Here is a 12,972-nt window from a genome sequence, read left to right on the forward strand (position 1 = left end):
TGTGTGTGTGTGTGTGTGTGTGTGTGTGTGTGTGTGTGTGTGTGTGTGTGTGTGTGTGTGTGTGTGTGTGTGTGTGTGTGTGTGTGTGTGTGTGTGTGTGTGTGTGTGTGTGTGTGTGTGTGTGTGTGTGTGTGTGTGTGTGTGTGTGTGAGAGCAGCAGTCGTATCGCTCCTCCCTGGCCGAGCAGCCGACACGTACCTCCCTGGACCTGGAGCTGGATCTCCAGGCCTGCAGGACGCGTCAGAGGCAGCTGATGGAGGAGCTGAGCGCCCTGAGGGAGCTGAAGCTGAGACTGGAGGACCCACAAGCCCGAGATACCACGGAGCTCCCCCACTGGGCCCTGAGGGACGAGCGCTTCCGCTGCCTGCTCAGGGAGGCCCAGAGACAGGTGAGACTCGGAGGCGGGTCAGGCCGTGAGATGCAGCCGGAGCCCGGCGGTGGTTGACCTAGTTTTTGTTGCGCTTCAGGCCAACCAAAGCAAGCAGGAGCAGCGTCAGGAGGAGGCGGCAGAGCGGCGGCTGAGGAAGGCTTCCAAAGAGGTTCTGCAGATGAGGGGCCAGAGCCACAAGGAGCCCCTCCCTGTGCAGACATTCAGGTTGGCATTGACTGACTCCTTGTTCACTGCTGCTCCTCTGGGAACGCGGCCCAGTCGCAGTGAGACCGAAGATAAGATTGTTTCCGACGTGTTACACTTTGACATGACAGAAAAGGTCATTGTTCAGGATCCCATGAGAATGTCCCCCCCCCCCCCCCCCCCCCCCCCGCTCTCGTTCCACCGGCTCATCAGCTGTTTTACTCACTTTGCCATCGCGGCGTGTCTGAGGCGGCTGCTCTCTTTGTGATCGGCCTCTAAGACGCTTCAGGGTTCCTCGGGAAGACGCTGGGAAGCGTTTCTCTTTCCCTGCTCAGCCCGATGCCGCCGGCCTGGAGAGCATTTCTGTTTTATTTCACTGCTGCTTTGAACAGCTGTTGTATCCATGATGTCCGTGTGTGTGACGGTAATCGTTCTCTTTCTGTCTGCAGAGAGAAGATGGCTTTTTTCACAAGACCAAGGTTCAACATACCTCCTTTGCCAGCGGACGATGTCTGAGAGCTCTCCTCTGTGCTGCGTGACTCAACATGAAGTATTTGTCAGAAGATTGTTTCTGAGCTCATGAAGTACAAAGTTGTTTTTTCTACCGAGGACTCGGGGGGGGGGGGGGGGATTAGAAGGTTTCACGTTTTCCCTTACGAATACGAACACACCAGGAACAAGTTATCCACAACAGGTTTCTTACTTTGGGGGGGGGGGGGGGGTGAGTTCTGTTTGTTCTTACAAAAAGCTGGAAGACGGGAACAAAAGTATCTTGGGACAGATTCACTGTACTGTAACTTCTGTTATAGTACTTTTCCTTGAAGGAAATAAAAGAACACACGGAACGCTTCCTGCTCTTTAAGTGTAGCTTTGAACAAATAGCACTTCAATGTTGTTCCGTTCAGTTCAACGCAACGATTGTCTGATTCTGTTTCCTGTTACTTCATTCTTAAGAGTTATTTACATCAAATGTCACTTTGTAATCCACTTTTATTACAGATGTCATTGTCCTTTTGTTATCTTATTAAAGTTAATATTATTACTTGTACTTTTCGATATATGGATGAATATATGAGCCGCTGTATTCAGATGTTTTTTTATGATGTGTGTATGAACATCTGCAGTGTTACCTCTTGTGAAGATAAAAACATTAAACCACGTCTCCGTGCTCGGCTGTTTTTAATCACCAACGTCCTCAATAATCGCCATTCCATCACTTCCTGCTCGCGCTGTCTTCTTCTTCTTGAGTTTCACGATGTCGCACGTGAGTTTCCTCTGAACCACAGACGGGTTGTGACGATGACCCAGTTGAAGTCTGAAGTTGCCGATTCTTGAGAAGCTCCACCGCACGCTGATTATCTCCACACGACTTCCTGTTTGAGCCACGAGAAGCTCAGAGATGCTGCTCCACCGCCACCAACCAGTCGCAGGTCTCAGCTGTGATGTCATCATGTTTCAGCAGCACAGCTGGTGATCCGAACTTCAAACACCCACCGAAGACCACCACCGACCCGAAGACCACCGAAGACCACCACCGACCCAAAGACCACCAAAGACCACCACCGACCCGAAGACCACCGAAGACCACCACCGACCCAAAGACCACCACCGACCCAAAGACCACCACCGACCCGAAGATCACCAAAGACCACCACCGACCCGAAGACCACCAAAGACCACCACCGACCCAAAGACCACCACCGACCCGAAGACCACCACCGACCCAAAGACCACCAAAGACCACCACCGACCCGAAGACCACCGAAGACCACCACCGACCCAAAGACCACCAAAGACCACCACCGACCCGAAGACCACCGAAGACCACCACCGACCCAAAGACCACCACCGACCCAAAGACCACCACCGACCCGAAGATCACCAAAGACCACCACCGACCCAAAGACCACCAAAGACCACCACCGACCCAAAGACCACCACCGACCCGAAGACCACCACCGACCCAAAGACCACCACCGAGCCGAAGACCACCACCGACCCGAAGACCACCAAAGACCACCACCGACCCAAAGACCACCACCGACCCAAAGACCACCACCGACCCGAAGACCACCACCGACCCAAAGACCACCACCGACCCGAAAACCACCAAAGACCACCACCGACCCAAAGACCACCACCGACCCGAAGACCACCACCGACCCAAAGACCACCACCGAGCCGAAGACCACCACCGACCCGAAGACCACCAAAGACCACCACCGACCCGAAGACCACCAAAGACCACCACCGACCCAAAGACCACCACCGACCCAAAGACCACCACCGACCCGAAAACCACCAAAGACCACCACCGACCCGAAGACCACCACCGACCCGAAGACCACCACCGACCCAAAGACCACCAAAGACCACCACCGACCCGAAGACCACCAAAGACCACCACCGACCCGAAGACCACCGAAGACCACCACCGACCCGAAGACCACCAAAGACCACCACCGACCCAAAGACCACCACCGACCCGAAGACCACCGAAGACCACCACCGACCCGAAGACCACCAAAGACCACCACCGACCCAAAGACCACCACCGACCCAAAGACCACCAAAGACCACCACCGACCCGAAGACCACCGAAGACCACCACCGACCCGAAGACCACCAAAGACCACCACCGACCCGAAGACCACCGAAGACCACCACCGACCCGAAGACCACCAAAGACCACCACCGACCCAAAGACCACCACCGACCCGAAGACCACCAAAGACCACCACCGACCCAAAGACCACCACCGACCCGAAGACCACCAAAGACTGGTAGATTTCTACTAAATTCACCAACAGTCAGCATCACATAACGCCTCATTTACATATTTAAACATCACATTCCAGTAAACTTGTAACACAATAAATACTCTTGTGAGTGAAGTGAAGTTTCATGGTGAGATCTGAGTTCATGTTTTTGCTCTTGACCTGTAGAGTATCAGTTTGTTTTAATTGATCGTAATGCTTTTAGTACTTTAATTAGATTTATATTGATTTCATTATTTACTCCAGTTTATATTAGCAGTTTAATATCTGACTGAATCATACCTCGATGCTTTGTTTACGCGAGGCTTCCTCCTCATTGGTCCTCACAGGTCAAAATAAACAGTTTGTGATTCAGTTCAACACCTTTAAGTATTTGATGTTCATTACGTTCATAACTTCCAGTTAAACGATGATTCCCCTCGTGCGGCTCTGCGGTGGTTTTAAAGGTTCAACTTGTTTCAGGACTGACGATCAACTTCCAGAAACAAACATAAATCAGCTCGTCTGTCTTTATTCAGGAAGCGTTTACCTGTGAAACACCTTTTTATGAGTAGAAACACATGAAAATAATATACTTTTAATCATTTTGTGATATAATGTGAAGTATAATGAAAGTGAATGAGCCGTCAGACATCGTGTGTTATGTTTTACTCTCAACAATAACTGCATCGGCTGTTTGCTTCAGATCAACTCTGATAATGACGGTAACAGCCCGTCTGTTGGTGAAATTAAATCTCATATGTCGTCTAATAAATCATACAACACACATGCACACGTGAAGAAAAGAAACAAGTTCTAAATGAAGCAGATCCAACATGCAGCTTCACGTCAATGCCGACACCTTTCTGTGGAATTTAAAGACTAATTTTGTTTTTGCAACAAGGTGAAAGGTTCCCTTAAAGAGACAGTTCACCCCAACATAAAAACTACACACACGGCCGCTCACCTGTAGTTCTATTCGACGCTGTTGACTTTGAATCTTACCGGCGTAACGTTACGTCGATGGATGATAGATGGATGATATCTACTCTTATTGTTGAACAGAATATTCACCTCAGCGTTCTACTGAACCATCAGAAGCTCTTTGCTTCAGCAGCAGTCACATTATTTTAGATTTAGCATCTTTATGATGTTATTAATCTCTCAAAGGGCTTTTTATGGTCTTATGTGTTCGTTGAAATGTGTTTTTCTGTCTGTTGTCGTCTGACTGATGATTAATAATCTAATCTACTACGCCGTGTAACTCTGAATCTATGCTAGCAGAACTTTAGCTCTCTGGCTCGTAGCGGAGACAAAGGTGGAGTCGTGTTTAAGGCTCGTCCTATTAACTGGAGCAGTGAACAGACTTTCCATTGCGTAAGAAGCTGGAGGGATGTTTGATTGTCAGCAGGTTACCAACAAACCGCATGAAACAGATGAACGCTCTTCAGCTGTTTCCTTTGCAAAGTGAGTTTCAGCAGAATGAAAGCTGCTCCACAGACGATCTACGCTCCTCACAGTTCAGGCCTGATTTGATAAATACCACTACAAGTAAGAAGCACACATATTGTATTTTTAATATTTTTGGGGTGAACTGCCCGTTAAACATCACATTCACACTCGAAATAAAAAGATTAAAACCTCCTGCACATGTAACCCCCCCCGTTCACCTCCAGCAGTGATCCAGAAAAGCAAAGGGTGCGTTTGTTTTGCGTCTCCGGGGGTCACGGGGTCACGGGGTCTATAAGGGGATGGAGACGATGGTCGGCAGCTCTCCGATCGGAGGAGGGTTGTACTTCTCGACTCTCATCAGCCGCCGCAGGATGTCGTCGCGGTGGAGCGGCCACTGGTAGACGTGAGTGTTCTGCAGCCAGGTTGGGACGTGACACTAAACAAACAAAGAGGTTTGGAGGTTCAATTAAAACTCGTATTTTGGGGATTGCCCGGTCATCACACTCTCTCGGAGAGGGAACACACCGCCCTACACAACAGGTGAAACACCTCCAGAAAGTAAGAGCATGTATCTGGGATATTTACCGAAGACATTGTCAAAAAGAGACAAATATTTAATGAATGTACTTCCGGTGGCTCTCACCAGGAAATCACAGGAGTCTGAACACATTCAGACGTTCCGATGGACATTTACAACACGGAGAAGATAACAGCATCCGTCTACAAACTGGAACAAGAGGTGTTCTATTTGGAAAAATGTGTTAAACATACGGCCCATAGACCTGACTTTACCAGAGAGAACAGATCACTCCCGAGTTGTTCTAGTTTTACTGCTTTGTTCTTTGTTTCTTTTGTCTAATCACACAGGAGTAGTCTCATTAGACTCATTGGACTCATTAGTCTCATTAGACTCAGTAGACTCAGTCTGATTCGTCTCAGTCGTCTCATTCGTCTCAGTAGACTCAGTAGACTCAGTCTCATTAGTCTCAGTAGACTCAGTAGACTCATTAGTCTCAGTAGACTCAGTCTCATTAGTCTCAGTAGACTCATTAGTCTGATTCGTCTCAGTCGACTCAGTCTCATTAGACTCATTAGTCTCATTCGTCTCATTAGTCTCAGTAGACTCATTAGTCTGATTCGTCTGTCGACTCATTAGTCTCATTAGACTCATTAGTCTCATTCGTCTCATTAGTCTCAGTAGACTCATTAGTCTCATTAGACTCAGTCTCATTAGTCTCAGTAGACTCATTAGTCTCAGTCTCATTAGACTCATTAGTCTCATTAGTCTCAGTCTCATTAGACTCATTAGTCGCATTAGACTCATTAGTCTCATTAGACTCATTAGTCTCAGTAGACTCAGACACATTAGTCTCATTAGACTCATTAGTCTCAGTCGACTCATTAGACTCATTAGTCTCAGTAGACTCATTAGTCTCATTAGACTCATTAGTCTCATTAGACTCATTAGTCTCATTCTCATTGGTCTCATTAGACTCATTAGTCTCAGTCGACTCATTAGACTCATTTGTCTCATTAGTCTCAGTAGACTCAGTAGACTCATTCGTCTCAGTCTCATTAGACTCATTTGTCTCAGTCTCATTAGTCTCATTAGACTCATTAGTCTCAGTAGACTCATTAGTCTCATTAGTCTCAGTAGACTCATTAGTCTCTGTAGACTCATTAGACTCATTAGTCTCATTAGACTCATTAGTCTCATTAGACTCATTAGTCTCAGTCGACTCATTAGACTCATTAGTCTCATTAGACTCATTAGTCTCATTGTCATTGGTCTCATTAGACTCATTAGTCTCAGTCGACTCATTAGTCTCAGTCGACTCATTAGTCTCATTAGACTAATTTGTCTCTGTAGACTCATTAGTCTCATTCTCATTGGTCTCATTAGACTCATTACTCATTTGTCTCTGTAGACTCATTAGTCTCATTCTCATTGGTCTCATTAGACTCATTAGTCTCAGTCGACTCATTAGACTCATTTGTCTCATTAGTCTCAGTAGACTCAGTAGACTCATTCGTCTCAGTCTTATTAGACTCATTTGTCTCAGTCTCATTAGTCTCATTAGACTCATTAGTCTCAGTAGACTCATTAGTCTCATTAGTCTCAGTAGACTCATTAGTCTCTGTAGACTCATTAGACTCATTAGACTCATTAGTCTCATTAGACCCATTAGTCTCAGTCGACTCATTAGACTCATTAGTCTCATTAGACTCATTAGTCTCATTGTCATTGGTCTCATTAGACTCATTAGTCTCAGTCGACTCATGAGTCTCAGTCGACTCATTAGTCTCATTAGACTAATTTGTCTCTGTAGACTCATTAGTCTCATTCTCATTGGTCTCATTAGACTCATTAGACTCATTAGTCTCATTAGACTCATAAGTCTCAGTAGACTCATTACATTCTTCTGTCATTGGAGTGTGAAACTCACCTTCTTAGCCCCGGGGAACACGATGGGAATGAACCTGAAGTTCTTGCTGCCGTTCTGAATGAACTCGTTCTGGAGCTACGAGGAAGAAACAGAGTCAGAGTCAGAGTCGACCTCACAGCGACTCTTCTGGTCTGAACTGGGACTTCAGGACTCATCGTGAACCTGTTTGTGGATGTAGACCGTGTTGAAGGTCCGCTCGTCGTTGTGACCGTCGGGAGAGGCCGTCACGGTGTCGTAGTACTTCGGACTGATGATGATGATGATCAGGTACTCCTTCTGGGGGGGGGGGGGGGGGGGGGCGGACAACATGTGATGCTACCTGCATTCTATTAGAGGTGATGCAACAACTCCAGTTTGAAGTTAGATTATTATTCAGTTTTTAGTAACTTAATAATATTCATAACTTTATTTATAGCACCTTTAAAAACAGAGTTTACAAAGTGCTTTGACAGACGAAGCTGCAAAAATAAGAAAATAATAAGAACAGAAAGATCAGTGAGACAATAAACTGAGGAATAAAAAGAAATAAAAACATGTCGTAAAAGAATTTAGTAAAAGCAACAAACACAAATGAAACAGTAAAGCGACGACATCACATTACAGTGTTTAAGAGCTGCTTCTGCTCAGGCAGGTCCGTTTAAAGCTGAGGGGTCTTGATGGCATAAACATGGACACCTTTAGTTTTCTGCCTCGACTTTGGACCCACCTGAAGGCCCCCCCCCCCCCCCACTGAGGGTCTTCTGTATGTTCTACGAGCTTTAAAAGTGATCAGTGGAATCTAAAAGTGTGAAGCAGAGAGCCGATGAAGAGCATCTTGGTGTCGCAGCTCAAAGACGAGACGTGTCCTCACCTCGCTGAGGTAGCGCTCCATGAAGTCGATCTTGCTGATGCTCCTGAACTGCTGCTCGAAGATGTCGATCTGAAAACAAATGGCGACGTCGGTCAGAACGTTTTTATCCCCAAACGAACACTCGGCAGCCTCCAAAGAGAAACCCTCAGACGTACGTGAGTGTCGAAGCCGTTGTGTCGCAGCAGAGCCACGAAGTTGATGATCTCGTTGACGTGTTTGTCGTCGTCGGCTTCGTAGGTCACAAAAACTCTCCCTGAGTTCAAGATGTTCAAGAGCAATGAGTCAGCAGACAAAGGCAGCGAACACACAGCAGCCTGTGAATGATGTGACTCTTACTCTGCTCCAGAGACAGCGGGGCGCTGTGAGGAGGCGGCTTCTCTTCAGCCGGAGCGTTGTGTCCGCTGCAGAGACCAAAAGAGTGAGAAACACCATCGAGCTCTTCCACCGAGACAAAGAATTATCATAAAAAAACAACTCGCATGTGTGAGAATCCAGGTCCAGGATGTCTGCAGGGGTCTGGATCTGAAGCGAGACAGAAGGGAGAGAACGACCCGTAACTGATGTGAACAGATCGTTAATATACTGCTCACGTTAGGGAGGCTAAGCCCCGCCCCTTCCCATTGACCAACATGGGACCTTAAGAAGTGTGTTCTGCCAAGAAAGTCACCGTTCTTGGCTTTTTCGCAACCAGTGAACAGGAAGTGACCATATAAGGACTGAGGAGGAGTGACGTAGAGACCTGTCAATCAGCGTGTAGCCCCGCCCTAAAGCATCCCCTGCTTTATGGTCTGTGTGACTCTAAATGGACCATAATGTACTAAATGAACATCATGCTGTATTGAAGAAGACTTGAAACTAGAGATTGAGACATAAACTCATGTTTACAATGTTTACTGAGGGAATAAATCAAGAGAGAAGTAGAGTCATTTTCTATAGACTTCTATACAACCAGAGAAGTCGCCCCCTGGTGGACACTAGAGAGAATGCAGCTTTAACACATGAAGCTCTGGCTTCACTTTAAAGAACCGGAGGTTGTCTCCTGTACATATTGTGTCTGAATTGTGTGCTATGATGGTGAACCTAAAGGGGCGGGGCTTGGCCTCTCTCTCGTCTGTAGTTAATAAACAGAGAATCAGACTTACAGTACGGGCCGTAAGCCGGGTGGTACTGAGGCCAGGGGTGTTTGTTGGCCACGGCGGCCCCCCCGTTGAAGGCGTCTGCAGGACACTGTGCACAGCAGGCCGCGCCCTGCGGCGGACACGAGTACGGAGACAACGTGTGGTGGCACAAGTTGCCCGAAGGCGGGTTGGAGCACAGAGACAGCGGCTGCTCCAGGCTGATCATACCGGGGCTGTGTCGGCCGGGCAGGGACGCCGACTTGTACCCGGAGAGGCTGCTGTGGAAGGACTGGTCCTTCTGGCTCAGAGAGGACGGCAGGCTGTTGGGATACCCCGACCAGCTGCTGGCGAAGCTCGGGTGGAGCCAGGCGCCGTCGGCCTGGCTGGGGAACGGCGTGGGCTGGCTGTAGCCGGCGGGCAGGCGGCAGGGAGGCTGGTAACAGCAGAAGCTGGCGCTTGGCGGAGGTCGGCGGTGGTCCTCTACTCTGTCCAGCCTCTGGGCGCCAAACGGGGCGGCGGCGGAGGAGGAGGCGGCGGCGGAGGCGTGATGGTGGCCGTCGGGCTGAGGGGCGGAGTCACGCACTCCGCTGGCTTCTCGCTCCTCCGTGCTCATCGTCTCGTCGTCCTCCTCCGGCGTGTTGTGGTGGCTGCTGAAGGATCTGCTCAGCTGGCTGACGTGACTGTGAGTGCAGAGAAATATCAGTCGAGACGTTCGAGGTCTGGAGGAAACTGCTGCTTCGCTCTCACTGCGTTTTCTACACTGAACTCAAGATCTTCATCAAAATAGCCTCTGAACCCAAGAAACACACCAGCGGCATTGAAGAGCATGTTTTCTTTCAACAATTGCCAAAACTAAACTCAAAGTCAGAAGCTGTAAAAACCGACATTATCGTCAGAGTTTTCATCTTTCCGACGGTCATTGAACACACAAATGTTTGAGTCACTTTTAAGCTTCGATACGGTTGTTTTTTCTGTGATATTTCATCAAAAACATTTTATTCTACATGTTCTCATTCTAAATGTCTCCTCTAATAAAGAGTTCACTTTAACCTGATTGTGTAAAAACATTAAACTGTGAAACTATGAAGTCATGATTGATTCATCTGAGACCAACAGTCATGTGACAACAAGGAGGAGAAACTTTGACTGAACTTCAGGAAGTGAACACAGAGAGGAGAAAGAGGAGAGAGGAGAGGAGGAGAGGAGGAGAGGAGGAGAGAGGAGAGGAGAGGAGGAGGAGAGAGAGGAGAGGAGGAGAGAGAGGAGAGGAGGAGAGGAGAGGAGGAGAGAGGAGAGAGAGGAGAGGAGAGAGAGGAGAGGAGGAGAGGAGAGAGGAGAGGAGAGAGAGGAGAGGAGAGAGAGAGGAGAGAGGAGAGAGGAGAGAGAGAGGAGAGGAGAGGAGAGAGGAGAGAGGAGAGAGGAGAGAGAGAGGAGAGGAGAGAGGAGAGGAGGCTGGAACATGAGAATGTTTAATATTTATAACATGTAGAACCTCTATTTCGTTCTAACATTGGTAACACTAACATGTTGGATTTATAGATTAAATTGTTTTTAAATAGTTTAATAAATAATAAATTGTTTGTAAAATAAATGATCAAATAAATGTAACTTGTTGTTCTTCTTTCTTATGATTGATGTCATCATAACTGTTGTTCTGCACGAAAGACGGGTTCTAGTTCTCTCTGCTTGTAGTCATGATGGTTCTGAGGTTAAAGGTGAACATATAATATATATAATATAAAGCATTTTAAATCATCGTCCACAGACACAGCTTCTTATCACAGCGAGATCTTTCTGTGGCTGCAACAACATCCGCACAAAACACACTTGCACAGAAACATGAAAGCAGAAAGGAAGCTTGTGTTTGCAGCGCTTCATGAACACAATCAGTATTTATTTGTTTCACCTATTGGGAGGCGAGTGGATGGAAGCGGGCAGCATCATTGGTCCTCCTCACGGCCATGTGTGTCGGCTTCAAGCTGCATCTGAACCACTGGAGATGAAAGGAGGCGCACGTGTCGAGTTACAGACGCTTCATCTCTGCTGCTGACAGACGACATCGGCCCACGCTGTGGTTGACTTAAGGCGTCTCCCACACGGGACTTTTTATGAATGTCTGCTGCTTAATATTCAGGAGACTAAATCACTCACAAGTGGGAATAAAGAGACAAGTCATCAAACCACAAAACTTCCAAAAGATTAAAGTCTGTCTTTAGATTCCTTTGTCACGACATGTTTGATAAAAGAATATTCTGTTTTATTCTCACGTTAGAAACAACGAAAAACATTTTCCATAAGTATTTAAAACGATAGAAAAACGTTTTACCAGTAGAAGTAAAAATCTGATGAAAAGTAAAAGTGATTTAATGACCCTTAAGAGGAACTAGGATCTGAAAATAATGAGAAATCTTAAAAGATAATGAGAAACTTTCTCACAATAATGAAATAATGACGGTTCCCAAAACAATGAGTTAGTATCTGAAATGATTGATAAACTTGTTAAAATGACTTTGGATACTTCTTGTTTGTCATCAGTGTCGTCACTTTGTCTGTTTCCATTGATCAGGAATATTAAAATAAATGTTAATGACCAAACAAATGACAATTTAGACAGAAACATTGTTTCAGGGTCACAAAACCACACAAAGCTACTGAACATGAGTGTTTGAAAACCTCAGAAACAGCTCCGATAGTTCCTGTAAGTGTCAAACACGCTCACGCACCCACGCACGCACGCACGCACGCACACACACAGAATATTAGTTGTTTGCACTTTCCACTGTGACTGACCCAGAAACGTCAACTTCAACCTTCATTCGTGCTGCGTTCATGCGCATGGAGGTAAATAAATACTCCTTCAACCTATATACACGTATACACACACAGTATATATTTATATCTATAAATATATGTATTTATAGATATAAATATATATATTTATATAAAGAGCATATTTTGACAATGGCGCGCGAGACAAGCTCAAGATTAAAACTGCTTAAAAAACTCACAAAAAGCAAAGTAAAATGTCTTGTTGTACACCCGGTACTTGTCAGAGTACACAAACAGGTGACATGTTGTGAAATAAGTCTTCAAACTCACCGTGGAAGACTTCAGGCTCCTTCAGGTGAGTCGGTGTCCTCGTGAAGACGGGTCAAAAAGGTAAAAAAAAAAATGAAGTAAAAAAAGTAACGACTTTGTGTTTAATTGTTTTTATGTAAATGTAGTTTTCCTTTTGATGTCGTCTCCGCGAGACAGATTAGAAATATTGACGCGCTCGAGCACTTCGGTCTTCCCTGTCTTTACCCGAGAAGCCCCGCCCCTCCGCAACACGCCACACACACACACACACTCACCCACACACACGCGCGCGCGCATGCGCAGCCTGATACGTTTCTACAGACTCAACTGTTCCACCGAATGTCAACACGAGCCGTCGAGCCGTACAGCAGGGCTGCGTCACGTGTACTTAATGACACCGAATATAAATGACATTCTGTTAACACTGATACACGGGATTACATCTCATCTAATACGGGTACTTATACCTGTAGTTCATGTATTTATATATTTTATTGGATAGTTATTTTTCTGCTGCTCTTATGTATTATTTTTATTTCCTCTGTTGTTGTTTGTTTGTTTAATTGAGAGGTTTGTTGTGTAAACACGTGGCTTCCTGTCACATTTATTCATCATCCGGATTTTTTAAAACAGTTTTATGTTTAAAATAAATGTAAATAAAATACTTTTGGATCAAACATTTAAATGAAAAATAAAT

At 46.2% G+C, this 12,972-nt stretch overlaps 2 protein-coding genes across 4 annotated transcripts in view; one reads left to right on the top strand and one right to left on the bottom strand.

Annotated features, from left to right (window-relative positions):
- The window catches only part of wwc3 (WWC family member 3), a 34,397-nt gene extending 33,220 nt beyond the window's left edge, over nucleotides 1-1,177 (top strand). For both annotated transcript variants that reach the window (XM_079267472.1, XM_079267473.1), the window contains exons 21-23: nucleotides 158-388; nucleotides 468-595; nucleotides 1,024-1,177. In XM_079267472.1, the coding sequence (XP_079123598.1) occupies nucleotides 158-388; nucleotides 468-595; nucleotides 1,024-1,090 (426 nt within the window). In that variant the 3' untranslated portion in view covers nucleotides 1,091-1,177. The remainder of the gene's footprint in view (nucleotides 1-157; nucleotides 389-467; nucleotides 596-1,023) is intronic.
- Nucleotides 1,178-3,877: 2,700 nt separating this feature from the next.
- Nucleotides 3,878-12,453, bottom strand: traf3ip2l (TRAF3 interacting protein 2-like). 2 transcript variants are annotated; one of them, XM_079267858.1, is made up of 10 exons: nucleotides 12,297-12,453; nucleotides 11,104-11,190; nucleotides 9,222-9,877; nucleotides 8,559-8,601; nucleotides 8,416-8,480; nucleotides 8,235-8,332; nucleotides 8,080-8,148; nucleotides 7,392-7,502; nucleotides 7,230-7,304; nucleotides 3,878-5,218 (listed from the first exon to the last, which is right to left on the bottom strand). In XM_079267858.1, exons 2-10 carry the CDS (start codon nucleotides 11,139-11,141, stop codon nucleotides 5,072-5,074), a joined length of 1,302 nt encoding a protein of 433 aa, XP_079123984.1. In that variant the 5' UTR covers nucleotides 11,142-11,190; nucleotides 12,297-12,453; the 3' UTR covers nucleotides 3,878-5,071. The 2 variants fall into 2 exon arrangements, with proteins under 2 accessions (XP_079123984.1, XP_079123983.1); XM_079267857.1 differs by having other exon boundaries at nucleotides 7,392-7,505.
- Between the last annotated feature and the right edge of the window lie 519 nt (nucleotides 12,454-12,972).

Source organism: Melanostigma gelatinosum (assembly GCF_949748355.1).
Source record: "Melanostigma gelatinosum genome assembly, chromosome: 4".
Lineage (NCBI taxonomy): Eukaryota > Metazoa > Chordata > Actinopteri > Perciformes > Zoarcidae > Melanostigma > Melanostigma gelatinosum.